The sequence below is a fragment of the Telmatherina bonti genome, assembly GCF_933228915.1.
Source record: "Telmatherina bonti genome assembly, chromosome: 1".
NCBI classification, from domain to species: Eukaryota; Metazoa; Chordata; class Actinopteri; order Atheriniformes; family Telmatherinidae; genus Telmatherina; species Telmatherina bonti.
In genome coordinates, this window is record NC_136619.1 from 36,568,809 (window position 1) to 36,591,074 (window position 22,266).

The window sequence follows — 22,266 nt, forward strand, 5'->3', positions numbered from 1 at the left end:
TTGGGAGGAGGATGACATAAATATTCATCACTGTTAAGTTTTACGTGATATAGTAAATAAAAGTCTTTTGTGCAACAAAACAACTTGTCTTCCAGTAACCTGTTTGGGACATGATCAGACTTGTGCCTTTGGGTTGATGACTCTGCACTTGTGGTTTTACTAGTGATGGACAAGATGTTTATTGCGTAGAACTGGTCACCTTATGGGACGGTGTGGAACCAGTTGTCTCATTTTAAACATTGCACATGATGGATTTTAGGAGAAGCAGGAGTAAGCAAAGCATTGTTTACATTCTGGGAGTCGAGGTGGAAGCGGTCGAGGATCACAAATACCTGAGGCCATCTTTAAAAAGGGACAGAATGGACTTGATGTGGAAAAATGTGGATTATCTTCAGTAAGTATCGCGAAGAAAAGTTCAATCTGCTTTGCAGTCCTCTGTTGGGACAGCAGCATCGGAGCCAGACTTACTGAACAAACTAATCAAACAGACTCCAAGCTGATAGTACAGAGAATAATGGTGCCCAAGCTCCTGAACACAACAGACAATTTTTCACATCTTCCACACAACGCAGTGAGAAACCAAGTGTTGTTACAAAGAAGCTTCCTCAGGTTCACCGCAAGACAAAGATACAGGTCAATACTGCCAGCATATATCACTAAGATAAACGTAAATGACTGATTGTTGCATCTAATTTAAAGGAAGAAAAACAGAACATTATAATGTCCCTCAGGGCATGCATAAAGTCAGTAAAGTCACTTAGCAAGGACCCTACCAACAATGAAAACAAAGGAGCTCTCAAGGGCAAAATTTTAAAGTTCTGATTACATAAAATCCCATTTCTAAAAGAAATTTGGACACAATGTTAAAAGAAACAGAATGCAATAAAGTGTAAATCTCATAAACCATCATTTTATTCACAGTACACCATAGAAAAGATCAAATGTTTAAACAGAGACATATCAACCTTTTATAGAAAATATGAGCTCATCTTGAATTTAACGGCAGCAATACTTCTTCAAAAAGTCTAGACAGAGCCAACACAAGGCTGGAAAAGCCAGTGATGCTGAAAGGAAATAGCTGGAAGAACATGTTTATGCTAATCATGTGAAATGGCTGCACATCAGAAACTTGATTGGGTATAAAACATTCACTTTGGAAGTTCAGTCTGATAAGGCTAAAACTGAACTTCATCCATCAAGGAAAATTACTGTGTTTTGCAAACTCAACACCTCAAACTATCTCAAGGATTTCAATCTGCAGTGAATTAGCTGAGACTGGGATGGAGGTTCAACTTTTAGAATGACAATGACTTTAAGCACATTGCGAAAGCATGGATGAACTGCTTTAAAGAGGCATGTTTACGTGTCTGTCGATGATCTCAGATTGACTAAGAATCTGTAGTATGACTTAAAAGACTGAACACCAGATGAGCCCATCCAGACTGCAGGATAGCTGAAGCAGCTCAGCCTTAAGGAATGGGCAAAAATCCCATTAGCATGTTATGCCAAGCTTACAAGACACACCCAAAGATGCTTGGAAATAAACGGCTTTGGAAGTGGACTCTACAGAATCTTAACTTTGAGAGAGTAAATCAGCGTTCACTCCTGCAAAATCACCCTCACTTATGAATATAGGTATGACATCAGACCATCAGAAATGAATTGTACGTGTACATAACGTTCTACTGTGGTAGTTACTGTAGATTAAACATATCAAACCATCTCCGATGCAGTTTTACAATTCATTCATGCTAGTCTAATCTAAGAGCTTGTGCTGTGATTAACTGAAAGAGGCAAAGAAAAGAAAACTCTGAGACAAAATCATTGGTTCTTCCTTTGACTTTTTTATTGGCTAATCTTCAACTTTAGAGGTTTAGAGGGCTTTAATTTTAACACTTACCTAAACTAAACCATGTGACAAATGAGAAAAAACTCAGACATTTGAAACGTGAGCACACACAGCTTTCTGCTGAACGATTAAAACCCATGAATCATTGAAAAACCACTTATTTCCTTTAAAAATGTACTATATTTCTTAACATGATTTTTTATAACTATGAATCAATAAAACAATGAGTTTCACCTCTTAAAACCCATCTGGTTGCCAGCATGCTGTTATACGTATTTCCAATTGACACAGCAGTGTGCATCAGAATAACCATTGTTAAGCTTTTGCCACTATGGAAATGGTCTACATGTCATACATGCATTGTGTATGTAATTTATTTACAATTCAACTTCTAAGTTGGGTATGCAAAATGTGCAAGGATGAAAATGTGGGTATTTAAGAAGTTAAATTATTCTTTCTAAAGCTACTTGACGTGTAATGGAACAGAAGTATGAAGCAGCATAAGATGGAAATATTCAGGGAAAGTATGAGTAGACTATTTAAGAGTTGTGCGTGTGTGTGTGTGTGTGTGTGTGTGTGTGTGTGTGTATGTGTATAACATCTTACAGATGGTCTTGGAAGCAGCAGCTTGTCTGGTGTTCAATCAACCAAAAAGGACACATCATTCCGCCACTTATTGGAACTCCACTGGCTACTCATGGTTGCCCAGATCAAATTCGGGTTGCTAATGCTGGCGACAGAGTGACTTCTGGGTCTACCCCCAGCTATTTAAACTCAATCATACAGACCTTTACTCCCACTCATCCAGTGCAGTCCTCTAACTTGGTCTGGAACAGCTGCTGCTTAGCAACCAGGCAGGCACAAACCAGACTTCTTTGTGGTGGCATGACAGTAAAACCAGCAACCAAAAGCTGTCCCTGTTTACCTCAAGAATTGACACGTATTTTTCAAGAAACCCTCTTTTTCCTGTACTTTGACTTCTTATTTATAGTTTTGCTTATTGCTCAAAAAATCCTATTAATATAACATCACTGTAGTTAAAACATTTGAGGAAACATGAATTAATTTGTATAAAATTCATACTTTGGCTTGTTGAGCCACAAAGAAAGCTTTCTTTGTGGTGTGATGACTGAGTTAAACTAATAGAAACAATGCAATTGTAAAATCCATCTTCATATTTGGCTCTATGTGTTACAGAGCTCTCTAAGTGATCATATCTGTGCTTTGGAATGTTGATGAATATGCCACATGCATAGAGCTACTCTATTTAATGCTGAAGGTGCAGCCCTGTTGATGATGTGCAGAGGCTGACCATCATGCAAAGCAATGGTGTGCAGCAGCATCCAGGATTGGCTGAAGGGACAGCCCAACCTTTGTAACACTTCTACGTAGACCAGGTGGTTCACCTGAAGGAGACGCCTCTCAGTCTCTGCAGGTGAAAATCTGCAAAAGGAGACATTTACTCCAGCCATGCAGGAGAGACAAGACACACCTCTGGTGAGTATGTAGCATAGCCTTGTCTTTCTGCCTTTTAAGGCATAATAAGTTCAAATGTGTGATGTATATAAAAAGTTGTTTTTGTTTTTTTGTTTTTTTAAAAAAAGCAGAGGAACTGTTGAATGTTCACATCAACCCTTAATAGTGTGTCGATGTTTATGAAGCTGTTTGGTAAACTCAACTGAAAACTGATGTGGGGAATGAAGGAAATCTGGAGGAATTCAAATGTAGAGGATATAATTGCCCGGTGGAATTTAGTTTACTTATGTAGCAGGAAATAATATGTTATCACAGTGGATTTTACATAAAAGTCATAACCTGGCAGAGTTACAGTGGGTAAACCAACACTTCCCACTGCGGGAGGATTAACAGAGGGGAGGAACTCACTTTTTAAGAGGAAGGAGCCACCTACTGAACAAGTCATTTGTAAGTTCCTGGAAATGTATACACGTTTCTCATTAAAATATTTTTTTCAAGTATGACAAATATAAAGACATGTTTAAATCCTTTCACTTTATACTGGTAAAGCAAGCTTTATACCACTAAATAAGAAGCAACTTTTTTTTGTTGTAAACTAAAGGAACACGATTTTTAAGCAATAAAAATGGTTTAAACTGGGAAATTAGCGCAAAGCTTATTTGAATTATACTGAACTGTAAAATGTTTTGAGTCAAAAACTAGTCTCTGCTTCAAAATGTAGTTGTTGTTTTTTTTAAAGAATGCATTTGAATTTAGACGAGGTTTCAAGATGTGTCCAAAGGGGGGTTGTTGAGCCTTAGAGTTTTACCTAAAGTACAACAACCACATGCACACATGTTGCAACAACTAAAACGTGTGTACGGAAAAGACTGTCTCCTTGAGATGTGAAAAACATGCATAAATACATATATGCATACACACACGCACAGAGCTCAACATCCTTTCCTCCACCTTTGCATGCAAATCGTCCTGTTTGCATGCCCAGTAGGCCTTTCCCTTTTCCCAGACCCAAACCTGTAGTCAAATAAAAGCTTCCGCTACAAGCTGCTCGCTTACATTAAACAGATGGTGAAGCACAAACTGACTCTCAGTCTGTAAAGCATGTTTATGCATCGCCACATTCAGCCTTAAACGCTTTTCTTAATTCAAAGTACACAAAAAGGCAACTGCTTTTTTGCGATATGGATGTGCACTTCTATGGTCTTTTCCCCTTTTTTTGTGTATAGATATATTTTCTTCTGATCATCTTTTGCAAGCAGCTCAAGTGCCCATGCAAATAAGGCTGGCTGATAAATGCCTGTGCTTACAGAGGCAAATGGATAATTGATCAATAATGAATGTGTTTGCTTTTTGAACTGAGTGCCATTTATTTTTCTGAAAAGAATCATTCAAAGATGAACAGACTGTTGCCGTTTTCATAGTGAAATAACTTCTGCTCTTATAATGCTGAAAGCACATTTTCCAAACATGCCAGACCACTTAATATAAGCAAAACATAGAAATGTCTTTGCTTAAGGCACTAAAAGTAAAATGAGGATGCTTTTAAAAAGCAATGCCATGCATAGTTTTTAGTTACTGCCATTTAACTTGCAACCAAGAATGACAACCTACATGGAAACAGTATCAGCTGAGAACAGTTTTCACTTTTCCCAGATTCAAAGTGCCACCTTACCACTCCAGTCATGCATAAATATCTGACATGCTGATTCTTTCACAGCACCAAACTTTATTTACACTTTGCATCGTATCAGAGGAGTTTATGTGATATGAATTCACAATGTGCGCGGCCCCGTTTTCCCACTTTTATGTATCTCAGGGACTGCTTTGTGTATTTCCTGTTCGAGCATCAGGCGGGGAGAAGCACTTTGCATGTGAGACGAGAATGAAAATTTTGCCAGCTTTGCATTTGATTTAGTGGAAAAATGACCTAATACACGTGTATTAATTTGTTTATAGAGAACACTGCAACCGCAGACACGATGCCTCCAATGTGGAGACGTGCTGGAATGGTCAGAGGATCACAGGTGTGTGTGTGTGTGTGTGTGTGTGTGTGTGTGTGTGTGTGTGTGTGTGTGTGTGTATGTGTGTGTGTGTGTATAAAAGCTAATATGATAGGTGTATTGTCTCCACGTGAAGTGATACTTACACAACATGGATAGGAGGAGGTCTTATCTGACACAAACTGACCTGTCATGTTAAGTTTTCATTATAAAAAATTATTTAATAAATTATTTAATTATTTAATATAAATTATTTTTTATTTTCATGATAGAAATCGTTATCAGATGCTTAGGAAAAGATGCTAGCTAACTTTCTGAGTAGCCTAACAATTTGGAAGCTTGCTAGAGGAAGCAAATGTTTGTGCATGACTAAGAAGTCTTGAGTAACTTCAAGTGAATTTTCTATCTAAATTATTTATGAGAGATGCTCTTCTTAAGCTGTAAAATGGAATTCTTTGTGGGGGAGGACAAAACACGCTAAAAAGCATTCAGAATACCTCTATTGATCTAAATAATTCACTTGATTTGAGTATGTTTTAACATTTTTTTTTCTTTTGCAATATCATATACATCATAATGGGAACTTTGATACACTTAATAATGGAGCTCTAGCCAATAAAAAGGAGGACTTGTTCATTTTAGATTCTCACGGTATCCCAATATAAATGCATCAATCAGGTTTCTCAAATCTTCTTGTTACTTTTGATGCAGTTTGTAACAATCCGACATCACTGAATAAAGAAAACCACTGGGATCCAAGAGTAATCTCTGTCCCATGTCAATCAATGCTCCTTTTATGGTTGTCTAGGAGAAGGCACATCGAAATATATTTGTTAATGTTTGCAACATATTGATTACACAACTGGGTTTGGGTCTTGAGTCTTGAGTCCAACAGAGGTGAAATATCTAGAGATGGGTGAAACGCAAATCTGAATTTCCTAATCAGGTTGAGTAAAGTAAAGATTATATTCAGCTGTGCTATTGGGTTACATAACATAAATAGTAAGAAGGAAAAAGTAAAGTCCTGTCAATAAAAATGAGTCCATACACAGGCATGGAAGGCTTGTTTTTGAGCAGCTTTCATAAAATTTGGGTAAATATTTTACATTTAAAATAGTTAGAAAGAGTGAAAGTTCAGTTTTCCATTATCTTTCCAAAGCGGATGACTTTGTGATTTGGAATAATTACGCGATTCCCGTATGTCTCCTTAGTGTCCTTCTTGGCTGCTCATGCTGCTCCACAGTGGATGAGACTCTTGAGAATGTAGCCAGAGGTCTGGCAAGTAAAATGAAGAAGGAAAAGAGTCACTGGGCAGCTGGAAGAGTGGGTGACATTGACTTTATAGGCTCTACCAAGACAAGAGGGAAGGTGAGGTTACATTGCACACAAGGTTTTCTAACCACACTTAGCAAGAATCACTTTGGAAGTTGAGTGCGTACTTTGCCACATTTCTCTTCCTTTTCTTCAGTTTGTGAGAGTGCGCAGCAACACAGATCCAGTGCTGATCTACGAGATGCTCACAAAGGAGTGGGGCCTTTCTCCTCCACACCTCGTAGTGGCATTGGTGGGAGGCGATGAGCTGGCTCAGATGAAGCCCTGGCTCAGGGACACTCTTAGAAAAGGACTTGTGAAGGCTGCACAGAGTACAGGTTATGATCACAGGGCAGCTGAGTTGCTACCACAACTTGTATAGTGTCATATAATGTTACGGTTGTCATATTCTGAAAAATACTGTCAAAAAGTTTGAAAAAAACAAAAAACAAAACATAGGTGTGTGTACTGTTTATATTTTTACTTTTAAGAGGGATCTTTAAATCTATTTTGGCTTTTCGAAGTAAAAAAAAAAAAAAAGGACATAAGCATGTATAATTTTATTTTAATTTGATTGCCATTCCTGGAGCTGATCTGGTTTTCCCAGCTCCAAGTCGACCTTAATGCCTACACTATATGTATTTATGCAGACCATGTAAAGGTATGAATAAATGCATTGTAAAATAACACAATGTAAACTATAATTAATTTAAATTTAGCTGTTCAACTATTTTTTCTATTTAATTGTACTGACATTGTGATGAATTTGAACATGTGCAACATTCAAATTAATCAGAATCACATTAAATTAAATTAGATTTTAAAAACTGGAAATTTGACATATTTGGAATATATATATATATATATATATATATATATATATATATATATATATATATATGTGTGTTCCTTTTTAACATTTGAAATAAAACTTATCTGTCTGCATCAGTCATCTTATTTGTAAGTTAGTAAAAACAGGAATAACATGAAGTAATACAAAAATAATGTCATATTACAGATTCTTTCTTTTTACAGTGTATAGTTTTGTAATAACATTAACTAAAACCCCAATGATCTACATATACACACATACACAACTGCTTTACTGTTCTCCAGGGGCGTGGATTTTGACTAATGGCCTTCGCTTTGGCATCACCAAGCACTTGGGCCAAGCGGTGCGAGATCACTCCTTGGCCAGCACCTCCTCTAAAGTTCGTGTAGTGGCCATTGGCATTGCTCCCTGGAACATGATCCACAACCGAGAGGCTCTGCTTACTGCCAAGGTTCCTGTTTGCAAACAGACAATGAAAAGCCACTAAAGGCAACATCATCTCTGAGAATGTGTTGATGTGTTAGTGCTGTTTTCAGTCTCTTTGCTTCCTTCTATGCATTTTAATAAGGTGGATGAGCCTGCAGCATACAAACCACAGGACTTGCCCCATGGTTCAGTGTATTCTTTGGACAGTCACCACTCACACTTTGTGCTTGTGGAGGAAGATCCCAACAGACCAGGAGGGACCAGCGAAATGAGAGTGAAGCTGCTCAAGCATATCTCCCTTCAACGCACAGGATACGGAGGTACAAATCCTTTAGGTCACTGCTGGGAAAAGAACAACTGAGTGGGAATCTTTAACTCATGCTGATAATAACACCATATCTTAGGATTATTAACAAAAAGATCCATCCATCCATCCATCCATCCATTTTCTAAACCGCTTAACCCAATTCAGGGTCGCGAGGAAGCTGGAGCCTATCCCAGCTGGCTTTGGGCGACAGGCAGGGTACACCCTGGACAGCTCGCCAGTCCATCGCAGAACAAAAAGATCAAATTAGTCATTTACTACAACTCAAGTTAAGTCAAGTTTAATGCTTTATAGGGCACTCAATGAAATACCTTGAAATTAGAAATTTTAACTTCAAATTGTCCTTCTGGTAGGTACCAAGACCTCCATTCTGTTGTTACATTAACAAAAAAAAAAAAAATAGTTTCATGCTGAATGTGAAAGACAACGAAGTGATCAAAAATCGTCAATTGCCCCATAAAGGGTTAACAGTCAAAAATGAAATGATTATTCGTTCTGAAAAATGCTAGCTTTCCTGATGCTAAATTATAAATGCATTATGCATTATTTCATTGTGATTCTGTACATAATACATGCAGCTGTTTCATATATGCATATCTTAATAGAAAATCGTTCTTCATATTTTATAAGCTTTTGATATGTTTTGCTGGGGAATCAAAAGCTTCAACATTGTACAAAAGTGCAGCAGTCAAGTTAAGAATTCCTTTCAGACTGATAAACCGCGCTTTTCCTCTTTAGTCCACTCGAGGCCACCTCCCTGCAAAGTTCCTAGAAAAATAATGAGATGTCCCATAAAGGGAAGAGGAAAGGTCAGAATGAGAAACAATATTTATAAAAACTTGCATGTCTCCCAAACTGTTTGTGAAAACATGAGTTCAGCAATATTTTACAACAACTTCTGTTCTTCCCCATTAATATTTTACACCCTTATTCACTTACTGGTTCATAACCAGGGAAATATGACTCAGCACATTCAGGAAAATGGGGAGATACCACTGAACAAAGTGGAACTGGTAATTAAAAAAATATGTTATTTAATGTTTAGCTAAGAAAAAAACAGCAACAAAAGAAAATCCCTGACCAAAGTTTGGGTCCTTTGGGACTTGACAAAACAATAAAACCAACATAACAAAAAGAATCCCACCACAGTCAACTTCAATCTTCTACAATTCACAGCAAGATCAGGTCACCTTCCCACACAAGTTATAACCACCTCTTCAAATGAACATTACAGAAGAGAAAACAAATGTTTTGTAAGTAAGCTACAGCAAAAATAGCCAGGCTTGACCTCATTCCAGGCTGCATAAACAAATGCTGCAAGATGGTTGAAACAGACCAACATACATTAAACTGTACCATAATTGCATCAATAACAAAGTATTGCTTTCAAGCCTCACAAATACAAGCAACACAGTTGGTAAATGTATATATATATATATATATAAAATGCTTTTCTAGTCATGCAGACCACTCTAAGCGCTTTACACTACTTGTCACTTGCACCCATTCATACACACACTCATACCCCAATAGGCACATTGGGGGGCAGCTTGAGGTTCAGTGTCTTCACTGCCCAAGGACACTTAGGCATTCAGGGAATCCTGGAATTGATCCCCCAACTTTCCAGTTGAAGGACAACTGCTCTTCCTCCTGAGCTACAGCCACTCCAGTTAAAACTGACATCCTTAAAAAACGGACCAGTAATGAGTATTGTGTTACAGTTAAAGGAAAGTAACAGCTGCAGGCAATAAGTTGCAGCTGATGTCAAATTAGCTCATACTAAAATACAGCTGTCAAGAGAGACAGACAAAAAGGTTGATATTTGTCTAAAGCAAGGTGCAGGGATCCATGGGAAGGAGCATAGCCAGCAGGATGTGGTTCGGTTCTAAGAGGCAGAGCCAGGATCACGAAACCAGTCCTGCACAGTCAGCTCTGCATTCTCAAAGGCTGTGACACAAGTTCGTACACAAGTAGAAAAGCATCACAAGTTGCTGGAAGATACAAGCGAGAGACCTATAATATAAAATAGAATAGAATGCATATTATATGTTGTAAAACAAATGAGGCGTTTCTATGCTACTTCGCAGGCACAGGAAGCTTTGAGATCCCTGTTTTGTGTCTCTTGGTCCATGGGGAACCCAGAATACTAAAGGCAAGTTATATTTCATTATACTGCATTTGCTACTCAGGAACTTTAAAGAAATAACCCAAAAGAGACTCTCAGAAACCTGGTTTCTGCATGGTACGGAAGCTGAGAGCGGTCATGGTCACATGTTTTGTTTAACACCGTTATTAGATTATAAGAAAACCAATGGAAAAAAATATAACAATAGGTGAAAATGACCGCTTTCGGCTTCCGTAGTGTGGCTTTACCTTCCTGTTTTTCTGCTGTCACCTGCATGCCCAGGATTGATGCATTATGCTGGTTTTCCTTGGCTTGAATGAACAGAGTTATTACAGATTTGACAAATGTGGATATTTTAAAGTTGGATAACAAGGCATTGAAATGAACATGTCTGTAAAGAGCCTTTGGACGACTTTGTTATGAACTGGTTGTTATAAATTGAATTGAATGAATCTAGATGCTCCTCATTTGAATATGAACAGGCCAGCTAAGGCTTGAGCATCATGCTTTTGGTCAGGCTTTCATTGTGCCACCTACTGAAACGTCAGACTAAACTCTCCATATGATCTGAAAACCAGCAGTTTATAAGCATGAATCCAACTATAACTGAGGAGGATGAAAACTGCAGTATTTGCTAAAACAACGTAGTCCTTTTGTTCATAAGATAACAGTTTGAAGAAGAGAGAATGTGTCTTAACATCGTGCCTGTTTTGACAGAGAATGTATAAGGGAATTGGAAATTCGACACCGTGGCTGATCCTGGCAGGTTCTGGAGGCGTGGCTGACATCATTGTCACACTGATGAATAGAGGCTCCTGGGACACAGACAGTGTTCATGAGCTGCTGCTGGACACCTTTCCTAATGCCCACCACAGCACAGACATCAGTAACTGGGTCAAGCTGGTGAGAGCCATGTGCACAGCATGGAGGCAGGCACTTACAAAAATATGCACAAGTCTTGAACATTTGTAGAAAAATGGGGCACACCAAGGGAAGACTTTGAGGTGGGCTAATGTGGGATTTGCATCATTTTCTTAAGAATTTGAATGTGGCCACATTAAGGTTATGAAGCAGGAGGGCGATACTCTGTAAACACTGGAGTATCTGTGTTGGTATGAAACAGTTCATTAATGCTAAAAACAGATTACTTATTGCACTCTAACAACTGACTATCATCCTGCCCATCAGATCCAGAAGATACTCGATCACGGGTATCTCCTGACTGTACATGATCCTGAACAGGAGAGCTCTGAGCTGGACACGGTCATTCTCAAAGCTCTTGTCAAGGGTAAAGTTCTTTTTTGTGAGAGATATGGTCAAGAAACTCAAAATATCCTGCGGGTGCACAATTACTGGCTCTCTGTATTGACACAGCCTTGACATTTTGAGCATTTCATAGGTTGTGAACTTGTCAACATTTTACATGTCTGTGTGGTTATCAGCTTGTAAGAGCCAAAGTCAGGAGGCTCAAGACTTCCTGGATGAACTGAAGCTCGCTGTGGCCTGGAACAGAGTGGACATCGCCAAGAGTGACATCTTTAATGGAGACGTGGAGTGGAAGGTGATTAAGTACATAGTAATTAGATTACATGTTTCTCAAACTGGCAATTTAATTTCTAGTCTGTTCTAGTGCATCCTTTGCTTACTAGAATTACACTCAAGTCAGAGTTGAGATTTAGTACCTGCCCAGTGAGGCTGTACTCATAAAATATATACAGGCAGACACTGAGTTAAACGCTGCCATCTGTATGCCAGTGTAAATCTACTTCAGCAGATATTTCGTCTTTGATGTGTGTTATCATAGCTTAGTGTGTTAGCGTCACGTGCTTTAACTTCAAACATTTGCTAATTAACACAAATTAATCAGTTCATGTCAACCTTGGAGCACGGGATGTGTCAGTAGAATCCTTCTCAGAGGATCGTGGATGTCTACATGTTTTTACAGTATAGGAGGAAATACGTCAACCCGTGCAGTTCAGATGGCCATAAATCTGTTTCAAATAAGCGCTTTAACCAGTCAACATCTGTCCTCAGCTGATGCTAAAGCGACTTACTGATGGGTTGTGGTTCATAAGATAGCAGAGCAGCAAGTCATTTTGTCATGTAGATAAAAGCAGAATAACTGAATAATTAATGGTGACAAAACCCTGACGATCTTTGCAGGCGTGTGACCTCGAAGAAGTCATGATGGATGCTCTGATCAACGACAAACCAGACTTTGTGCGCCTCTTTGTGGACAATGGTGTGAACCTTGGGGAGTTCCTTACCTACGGTCGACTACAGGAGCTTTACTGGTCCGTGTCGGAGAAGAGCCTTCTTCACAACCTGCTCCTCAAAAAGTATGAGGAGAAGCAGCTCCTGCTCGGAGCAGCCAGGACACATGGACCACCTGGACATCATCCTGTTGAGCAAGGGAAACCCCGTTTCACCCTCTATGAGGTTGCCAAGGTGCTGAAGGACTTTCTCCATGACTCCTGTAAAGGTTTCTACCAAAAGATCCCCACAGTGAGTGATCTCCCCCTCAAATCTTCCAGCGAGGAGTTAATACTTGATACGTTCAAAGCAGTTGTTTGCTAGATTAGTGGAAGTCCTTGACATCTTGTCACAGCTTACATGTTTCTTGGGAAGAGATTTTTCTCCATCCTACCGCTGCTCACGCAGCTTCGTTTGAAACTTTAATGACACATGAGAGATGCAGTGAAGCAGACAATATATACATTTCATGTTAAACTTACTTCCAGGAAGATGGTAAATCTTTAATTGTGACTTTAACAGCAAGCTGTCTTGCAGACGTAGGAATGAAACATTGGATTGTCACAAATAAAGAAATATAAAACATTACATAAACTAAGCAAAAGTGTGTTTAAGAAGATGGGTTTTCAGCTGCTTTTTGAAACAGATCACCACGTCTATTGATCTCAAGCTCAGAGGAAGAGAGTTCCAGAGATTTGGAGCAGTTCTTGCAAAGACTATGTCACCTTTTTGTTGTTTTTTTTGTTAGATTTTGCAGCATAACCAGCAGACCGTGATCACATGACTTCAGGGACCAGCTAGGCAAACATGACTGCAGAAGTTATCAAACGTCATTCTAACTCCAACTGACTCGCTCATTGTCAACAAAGATTTTATTTATTCATTTATTTATTTATTTATTACTGAGAGAGCTCTGCTCATTTGAAGTCAATTCATACACTCATCAGTCTTTTGGGTTATCTGATTGCCAAAGTGCCCCTTGGCAGTGAAAGTGGTTTTGAAGTAAAGACTACCATGAATGGTATTACTCATATAAGCTGTGTAAACTGTCTGCATCTGCCCCACATATTTTACATATTTAATAAATTCAGAGTAATGTCTGTGTGCTCCAGGAGAAGCCGGCAAAGGGGCGACTGTTCCACAGCCAGAAGAACCTGGCTGAGTTAGAGGAACGCTGCGAACATCCTTGGCGGGATCTTTTCCTCTGGGCCGTCCTTCAGAACCGACAGCAGATGGCTAACTACTTCTGGGCCATGGTCAGTCTTGTTGCTTTCTTTGCTCAGTTGTGCTCCAGCTCATACCGTAAAGGCACAGCACGTTCCAAGTCAGCTGCACCCAAATGTTCCTGGCATTGGTAAAAACAAAACAAACAAATAATAATAATAATAATAATAAAAACTCCTTAAATGGCTCTGAAGTGAGCTGAATTACACAGTGAGAGTTTGTATTTTGCATTCAGTTTGACAGAAGTGATGGGGACCAGCACAGTGCAGGCGTAGGTCATTCCTGCCGTATGAAAATGTCACTACAGATAAAAGAGCCCTGGAGACTGCATATTTATCTAGAGCATAGGTGAACTAAAAAGGTATCTTATCTTCAAGAACATTATTGAAATGAAGGTCATGCTGCTTGCTACGGCTGTCAACCAGCGGTGAGAGAGCACAGACAGGATCTAAAATCCCGACCTCGTTAATGAGAAATATCCTGACCTGGGATTGATGCTTCATGAATAGTTTAAATGACACCAATCAATGACAGCGTCTCTTTGTTTTTACCTTCTTTTCATGGCACCTTTTATTTCTCTGCAGTCCTTGCTTAAACTAAAGCGACCAATTATTCTAATCTCTCAAGCGGTCGCCCTTATGGGCTCCTTCCCCGCTTCTTATTTTAAACATTATCTGAAATTATTGCAATTGCATGCAGTGTGTGTACTCTTCCCATGCTGCAAATCATTTTACCACTCAGGCTGGGGCCTGGATAGCTGCATTGATAGTTTGAGTATTTCTCATGTTGAAGTCATCATCACAATTACCCTCACTGGTTGGCTTGTGAGCAAAACGTCACATATCCAGTAAGTAAGAGTTCAAAAAAAGCCATAAATTGCATTAAAGAGCGCAATGGATACATTGGAATAAAAAAGGAATGAGGACTGCAGAGAGCATAATTTCACATCCGATCTTCTGCATCTTTTCATTTATAAATTTGTCATGTCACTGTTTGTGCTGCAGTGCTGTGCATGAAGTGTATAAATAAGCCATCTGTTGATGACAGAACATGAAAACATAATGCAATAAACATAAGGGACTGTAAGACCATACAGGGACAATGTTAGGATAATTTTTTTGAAGCGCACCCCTGTAATCCTTTGTTCTACACTGCAAAAACTCAGCCTTAAAAAAACAAGAAAAAAAATACAAGAATTAGGTAAATGTTGCTTTAAATAAGATAAATTGTCTGCCAACAGTACAAGAAAATTTGGCTTGTCAGAATTTCCCAAAACAAGTAAAAAATACTCTAAAAACAAGAGGAATTCTCTGGCATAAAACCTAAGAATTATCTTCCCTTTAAAAAAAATAAGCATATGTGTACTCAATTTAAGATTTTTAATCTTACTTAGATTTCAGTTTTTGCAGTGTATGAACTTTGTGTCCTTTAAAGCCACAAACAAATGCTGAGACGTTTCCAGAAATGGCTCAGAAACCAGGGAAATATGTCTTTCCATCTTTCTTGAAAGAGAAACAGTAAATAATGCTGTTGTTTTCCACAAGGATCTTTAAACATTGAAATGATAATTAATCACATTAACTTTCATTATGCAATGTGATTTTTTTACACACAACGACAATGCATACTATTCTTCAGATGCTTCCTTAAAAACCAAGAATAAAAAGTCACAAACTGTCAGACTGCACAGGCAGAGAGACACATTTAGGTTAAGTATATCCCCTTATAGTTCACTAAGGAAGATGTATGTTCCTTAGTTACAGCTACATGTGCACAGGTGCAACAAAGACAGGTCAATGGCATTGCTGGCTCACACAGACTCAGGCTATGTGTTTATTTTTATCACTTTCTTTTTTTCATCTAACTGTCAGTAACAAGAAAAAGCATGTTTTTCTAAAACTGACATGATTTATAATCAAATCATTTAGAGTATAAACGTCACTGGTGTCCATTCACATCAGGAAGTTATAAAAACCACTGAGCAGAGGTTAGATCTATCTGAAATTTAAGCACAAAATAAATGCCGAAAGTGAATTTTGTTCTGTGTAAGAACAGAATTAAGCAGAAACTGAATTCCAGGAGGAGCAGGACGACAACTGGCTGAATTTTGTAAGTAATAGCGAATGAACAAAGATCCTCTTAAATAACAGCAGGTAAAAGAAAAAAACCCACCAAAATCAAAAACCATTGTTTGAACCCTGCTATCATACCTAAAGTAGATTATATACTTCATTTGTATAAAGCCTTTATTTGCAGGTCCAACTGAAACACTTGTCCATGCAATGTGCAGGTAAAATTGATGGACTCAGTCCAATCATTCAGATGCAAACGATGAAGCTCTCCAAATTTCTGCACTAGATGTTTCTTCCAAGCACATTTCTTAAATACAGCTTTCTTTTAATCCTTTAGGGCCCGGAGGCGGTTGCAGCAGCGCTGGTAGGTTGTAAGATTCTGAAAGAGATGGCACGCCTAGAATCTGAGGCTGAGTCTGCACGCAGTATGAAGGAAGCCAAGTACGAGCAGTTTGCCCTTGGTGAGTACATAAACTGTTCGGTGACAAGGGCTGACAGTGTGGTCTGAGAAAGTAAAGGTCAAGCGTACCTCAATTTACTTTAACACTGTCGAAGATAAACACGAGGAGAATCCTACTAGAAGGGAGTACATTACAAACTGGAAAGTATGAGCTCTTGAAAGATTACAGAATGGAGTGGTTGATACTGTATACTGACTATTCTTACTGTGTCAGATGTCTTTGGAGAGTGTTACTCCAACAGTGAAGACAGGGCTTATGCTCTGTTAGTGAGGAGAACGCACTGCTGGAGCAAATCTACAGTCCTCAACTTGGCAACTGAGGCAGACGCTAAATCCTTCTTTGCTCATGATGGAGTCCAGGTAATAAGCACAAACATTCATTCACTCGTTTGGTTTCCATTTATCTGATTTTCATCATCCACTTACTGATCAAAATGTATAGAATGTATTAAAAATATATTCAGATTATTCTGCAGAGGTATGCTACAGAATGCTATGAATGCCTTGTACGCCAATAGAGACTTCATTCAACACAAAATTTTCCCTGAACATTCCTCCTAGAGATGTCCTTGTCATTACAAAGTCATCACTGAGAGTTAATTGGTATTCAGAATCAGCAGGGAAATTTAGCACACAGTGAATAACATCTTTTATTTAAAGCACACAGTTGGAATAAAAGAGTCTATTTTAATGGAAAGTTGTTAATTATGATTCAGTACATGCATATTATTTTGAGGTTATTTGGATTCAATGGGTGTGATAAAGAGGTGGACAAGACCATGACTATGCATCAGGTGTCCCTTCATGCAAATGACCTAATTTCAAACTGCAATTGCACATCAAATGAGGGAAATTCTTTTACACACACATATATATATATATATATATATATATACATATATGTGTGTGTGTGTGTGTACACACACACACACATATATATAGCTTTATCTGTTTGTCTTCTAAGAATGTAGATCCATTACTTTGAGTTTAAAATATTGTAGGAACTACAGTGCCCTCTCTTGGTTAACAGAAAACCAAAATAATGAAAAAGTCTCATTTTCTCGGCAGGCTCTGCTCACAAAGATTTGGTGGGGGGCTATGACCACAGACACAGCCATCTCCAAGCTCGTGGTGTCTTTTTTCTGTCCTCCGCTCATCTGGACCAACCTCATAAAGTTCAGGTGACAGATCTCTCATGCCAACCCATTGTTTGTTTGAATCATGTGCACCTGCCTGTGTGCAAACAGCCTCTGATGTTTCTGTCAGTGATGAGGAACTGGATAATCGTAATGGGGACAAACAGTTTGTGGAGCTTGACAGTCTGGATACAGAAAAAGCTTTACTGCTCACTGATGATGACGACCCTTTGTGAGTTCAACACTGTTTTTACTTGAAATTAATTTAATTACCAGTCAAAGACATAGGGGCCAGTAATATACTCTTATGGCAGGTTTTTGCCCTTTGAGACATTTTGTTATCTTTCTTATTTTTCCCTTTACTTTATTCCTCCCAGGGCAAATCTGTTATATCAAGTGAAAAATATAAACTGGATAAATGTATGAACATAATGAATAAAAACTGTTATATTATCTTACTTACAGTAACTTCCATCAGGAGTACAGAAAGGATATTAAGAGACAACAATATTTCATATAGATTATTATTTTGCTCAATTTGTTGGTTAAATTAAGAGTCTTTCAACAACAGTTCTCCATCGTGTCTCGTCTTTGATGTGCAGGGACTCTTCACCCGGAGGTCCAGAAACTCAGAACTGTGCCTTTGTGTGGTGGCGGTTCCTGCTCCGCCGCTGGCGTCGCTTCTGGAGCGCTCCTGTCACCGTGTTTCTTGGCAATGTCATCATGTACTTCGCCTTCCTCTGCCTCTTCACCTATGTGCTCCTACTAGACTTTCGTCCTCCACCACCAAATGGTCCTGGAGCTCCAGAGATAATGCTCTACTTCTGGGTCTTCACCTTGGTGCTGGAGGAACTTCGACAGGTGAAGATCAAAGAATTAAATCCAGCTTTCTCCTCTGCAAGCACAATCTGTTTCAGACATGTTTCAAGTTCTCACATCAGTAATTTGACATTCGTTTGTTGAGCTTACACATTTATTTATTCCAGCAGTCTCACACTTATTGTGATGGAGCAGCATTCTTATTAGATGTTCACTCCTGACAAGTCAGACACATCTGAGTAGGCGAAGATGTGATTCGCTAGAGTGAGCGCATTCTCTCCTGGGTTTTAAGGATTCATGAGCCTCTCACCTCCCTGCATTACTCCTGCCCAGAGAGCCAGGTCAGACAGGCGCGATCCCTTATTGCAGTGATGCTGTTGAACCTCCCCTGGGCCCAAAAGACCCATATGAGACAGACTTTCCATCCACCTTTTCAATGTGCAGCCCACATGGTGCCTGAAATTAACAGAAGGACTTTGCTGGAGAAAAGGTCTTGCATGTTACCAAGCCCAGCGGGGTGTCGGCGCTTTCAAAGGAATGGCATCCATCCATCCACCTTTATCTATCTATTTATATTATGGAGAAGCATCACATCTTGATGTTGGCATTTAGAGTGACAGTCAGGACTGACATACCAGTTTGTCACTTACTGAGAGCGTCATTGCATCCTCGGCTTGTTGTCAGGACAACAACGCCATCAAGGGACCAAGAACTGGTTTTTCAAACAGATGCCCTGTCTTAATCCAAAGTGAAAAGCCTTGGTGAAAGAAACATTTCACAGAGGTGAGAAATTAGAGCATGGCAGGTGCCTTTAATGCAGTAAGGACAAGTGGCTTGCTCCTTGCTGTCTGAAAAGGGTTTTGCTGTTTTGACCTGGTAGAAGACATTCAGATAAAGGAAATGACAGGCTATTATTCTTAGGGCTGAAAAGAAATGTGAATGAATATTTATGCATGAATTATTTTGATGAGACAGAGCTTCTTCACTGATGAAGAGATGAACATCTTGAAGAAGTTTAAACTCTACGTCGAGGACAACTGGAACAAGTGTGACATGGTGGCCATCTCGCTCTTTGTCGTCGGTGTGTCTTGCAGGTAATTTTTACTAGATGACACCAATAAAGCTAAAATAAATAAAAAAAATGATACAACATATCCGCTGTAGATTTGCTGTTACATTGGTTCAAGGCAAAGGATTAAAATAAAATGGCAAGAAATGGTAAAATGGGTTAAAATAATGGGTTTGATTTTATTTATTTATTTATTTTTTAATTTTCTAGAATGTCAAATGACACCTACGAAGCAGGACGGACAGTTCTGGCAATAGATTTCATGGTATTCACTCTACGTCTGATCCACATCTTCGCTATTCATAAGCAGCTGGGTCCCAAGATTATCATCGTGGAAAGGATGGTGACTAAAACAAGATCCTCCTACTGAAACCTTTCAGTTCTGAAGACCTTGTCTCATAAGTTGAACTGATATCGTCATTTAGAGGATGAAAATGTCTCTTTCTTGCAGATGAAGGATGTTTTCTTCTTCCTCTTCTTTCTGAGTGTATGGCTCATTGCATATGGGGTCGCCACTCAGGCTCTTCTCCACCCAAATGATCCAAGAATTGACTGGGTTTTCCGCAGAGCCTTGTACCGCCCATATCTGCACATTTTTGGCCAGATCCCGTTGGAGGAAATAGATGGTAAACTGCAGTCAATAAACTATCTGTGTCTCTCATAAAGATGCAACTAAAATGTTTTCATCCATGAAAAATGTCTCTTCAGTGAGCGGCGCTCCGTTGACCTGGATATTCTGAACTCATCTTATTGTTTCTTATTCTCTCGTGTAATTGGCCACAGCTGCTCGGATGCCTGAAATTAACTGCACCAAGGACTCAAATGAAATTATCATGGGCCTGAGGCCACCCTGTCCCAATGTCTATGCCAATTGGCTGGTCATTCTGCTCCTGGTTATCTTCCTTCTTGTCACCAATGTCCTGCTGCTCAACCTTCTCATTGCCATGTTCAGGTCAGTTAGGAAAACGTTTATATGTGGGTCTGTCTGGGGAGCTATTTAGTTGGCTTCTTCACAGAACATAGCACTTTTTTTTTCTTCCACTTTCACAGCTACACCTTCCAGGTGGTGCAGGGAAACACTGACATCTTCTGGAAGTTCCAGAGATATAATCTGATAGTGGAATACCACAGCCGTCCAGCACTGGCTCCACCCTTCATCATCATCAGCCATCTCTCCCAGCTCTTCCTCTCCCTGCTCAAACGGCCCGAGTCTAAACAAGAGCATCTTGGTATGAAGGTTCTACAATCATGTGTCCATTAGGGGCCTGTAAAGACATATGTACATAAAAACTTCTTTGGCTGCATTAGATTATTAAATAGAATAAAACTGTGCTGTTATCCTATTTTTGAGACATGATAGATTTTCATTAGTTTCAGCTGCATCGTGTCTTTGTGTGTGTGTTTTCTTGTGTCATGGCAGAGAGAGAACTTCCTGCAGGCCTTGACCAGAGGTTGATAACATGGGAGACTGTTCAGAAAGAAAACTACCTTGCAAAACTGGAGCGCCAGCACTGGGAGAGCAGTGAGGAGAGACTCAAGAGTACTGCTTCAAAGTAAGTATTTTGCATATTTAAAAAAAAAGAATAATAAAATAAATAATAAAAGAATAATAAAAGTTTTACTTTTTTTTGCTTATCTTAAAGCTTTAATATAACTTTTTTTTTTTAAACAAACATTTCAGAATTGGACACTGATTGTTAACTGATTGTTTAAGGGTACAGAGCCTGCTGAAGATTGTTAATGGCATCAAGGACCAAGAGAAAAGACTGACCTCCGTGGAAGTTCAGGTTAAAAGAAAAAAAGATGCTTTGATGCATTTTACCCAGTTAAGTTGTGTGAGTACTCTTACAGATTGCATAACCACAAGTAATTTCTGGCTTCTCCTCTAGGTCAGATATTGTGGAGAGGTGCTGTCCTGGATGGCAGAGTGCTTTGCTCAGAGCACGCTCAAATGTGGTAAAGAAGCTCCAAAAGCTCCAAGTAAGTAAAATAAAAAGAACTAAACGAGAAAGATCATTTAATTATTGATGAATAAGTGACAAAAAATGTCTGAGTTTGGAAGACAGTACAGTATTGTGATCATGCCCTTCCAGTGATGCATAATTCAAATTTTAATATTATCACTGCATGAAATCTCAGCTTCTCTTTCAGCCAGCAAGGCAGGAACCACAGCAGAAGCACCTCAAAGTCAACAAGAGAAAGAATCCAAACAAGAGGCAGAAGACAAACCAAGTCAGCTGGGATATGGAGCCAACAAGAAATTTCCTTACATTGATGAGTAAAAATCAGAATGACGAGTTTGAATTTGGCATGAAAATTAAGTTTTCTCTCTACAATAATACTAAACAATTTGAGTTAGGGATTAAGTTTGGACTCAAAGTTAAATTTATAAATTGTGTGGAACTTATTTAATTCTGCAGGATGCTTTGATATATATATATATATATATATATATATATATATATATATATATATATGAGATTGTTTTGTAATACTCCAATATGTTGTCTTTAGAGTTAAACATGAGAGATGGTCTGTCATTTGTTAAGCTGACACATAGCAGTGCAGTGAATGATCATTTTGCCCACCATACAGTGGTCAAGCTCAAGAATGCATTAAAAACCTTTTTACTAAGTAATGAATCACATGTTCAGGATTTCAAGTTATTTACCCTGCAAATATAAACTTTGTCAATTTAAATGACACTTAAAACACAACTGATAAAAAGCAAAATCAGAAAGCAAATGATACAAACATGTAGGCTAAAAAAGAAAGCAACATTTACTTTAAAGTGAAAATATTTAGTTGCACTGAACCTCTGGATATTTATACTTGAACTATGTGTCCAGAAGATCACATCAGTCAGAAATATAAGTGGAACACAGCAAT

The 22,266-nt window shown here is 38.8% G+C and overlaps 1 protein-coding gene across 1 annotated transcript; it reads left to right on the forward strand.

Annotated features, from left to right (window-relative positions):
* Positions 1-3,319: 3,319 nt before the first annotated feature.
* On the forward strand, positions 3,320-21,659 carry trpm5 (transient receptor potential cation channel, subfamily M, member 5; the record flags this gene model as incomplete). Its single annotated transcript, XM_079244777.1, has 26 exons — positions 3,320-3,346; positions 5,282-5,349; positions 6,537-6,693; positions 6,794-6,974; positions 7,753-7,919; positions 8,037-8,214; positions 10,307-10,371; positions 11,062-11,247; positions 11,533-11,632; positions 11,787-11,905; positions 12,508-12,849; positions 13,710-13,853; positions 16,231-16,354; positions 16,568-16,713; positions 17,422-17,534; positions 17,620-17,721; positions 18,092-18,350; positions 19,284-19,402; positions 19,588-19,720; positions 19,829-20,003; positions 20,161-20,329; positions 20,428-20,606; positions 20,798-20,930; positions 21,092-21,164; positions 21,267-21,357; positions 21,517-21,659. 26 exons carry the CDS (start codon positions 3,320-3,322, stop codon positions 21,657-21,659), a joined length of 3,693 nt encoding a protein of 1,230 aa, XP_079100903.1.
* Between the last annotated feature and the right edge of the window lie 607 nt (positions 21,660-22,266).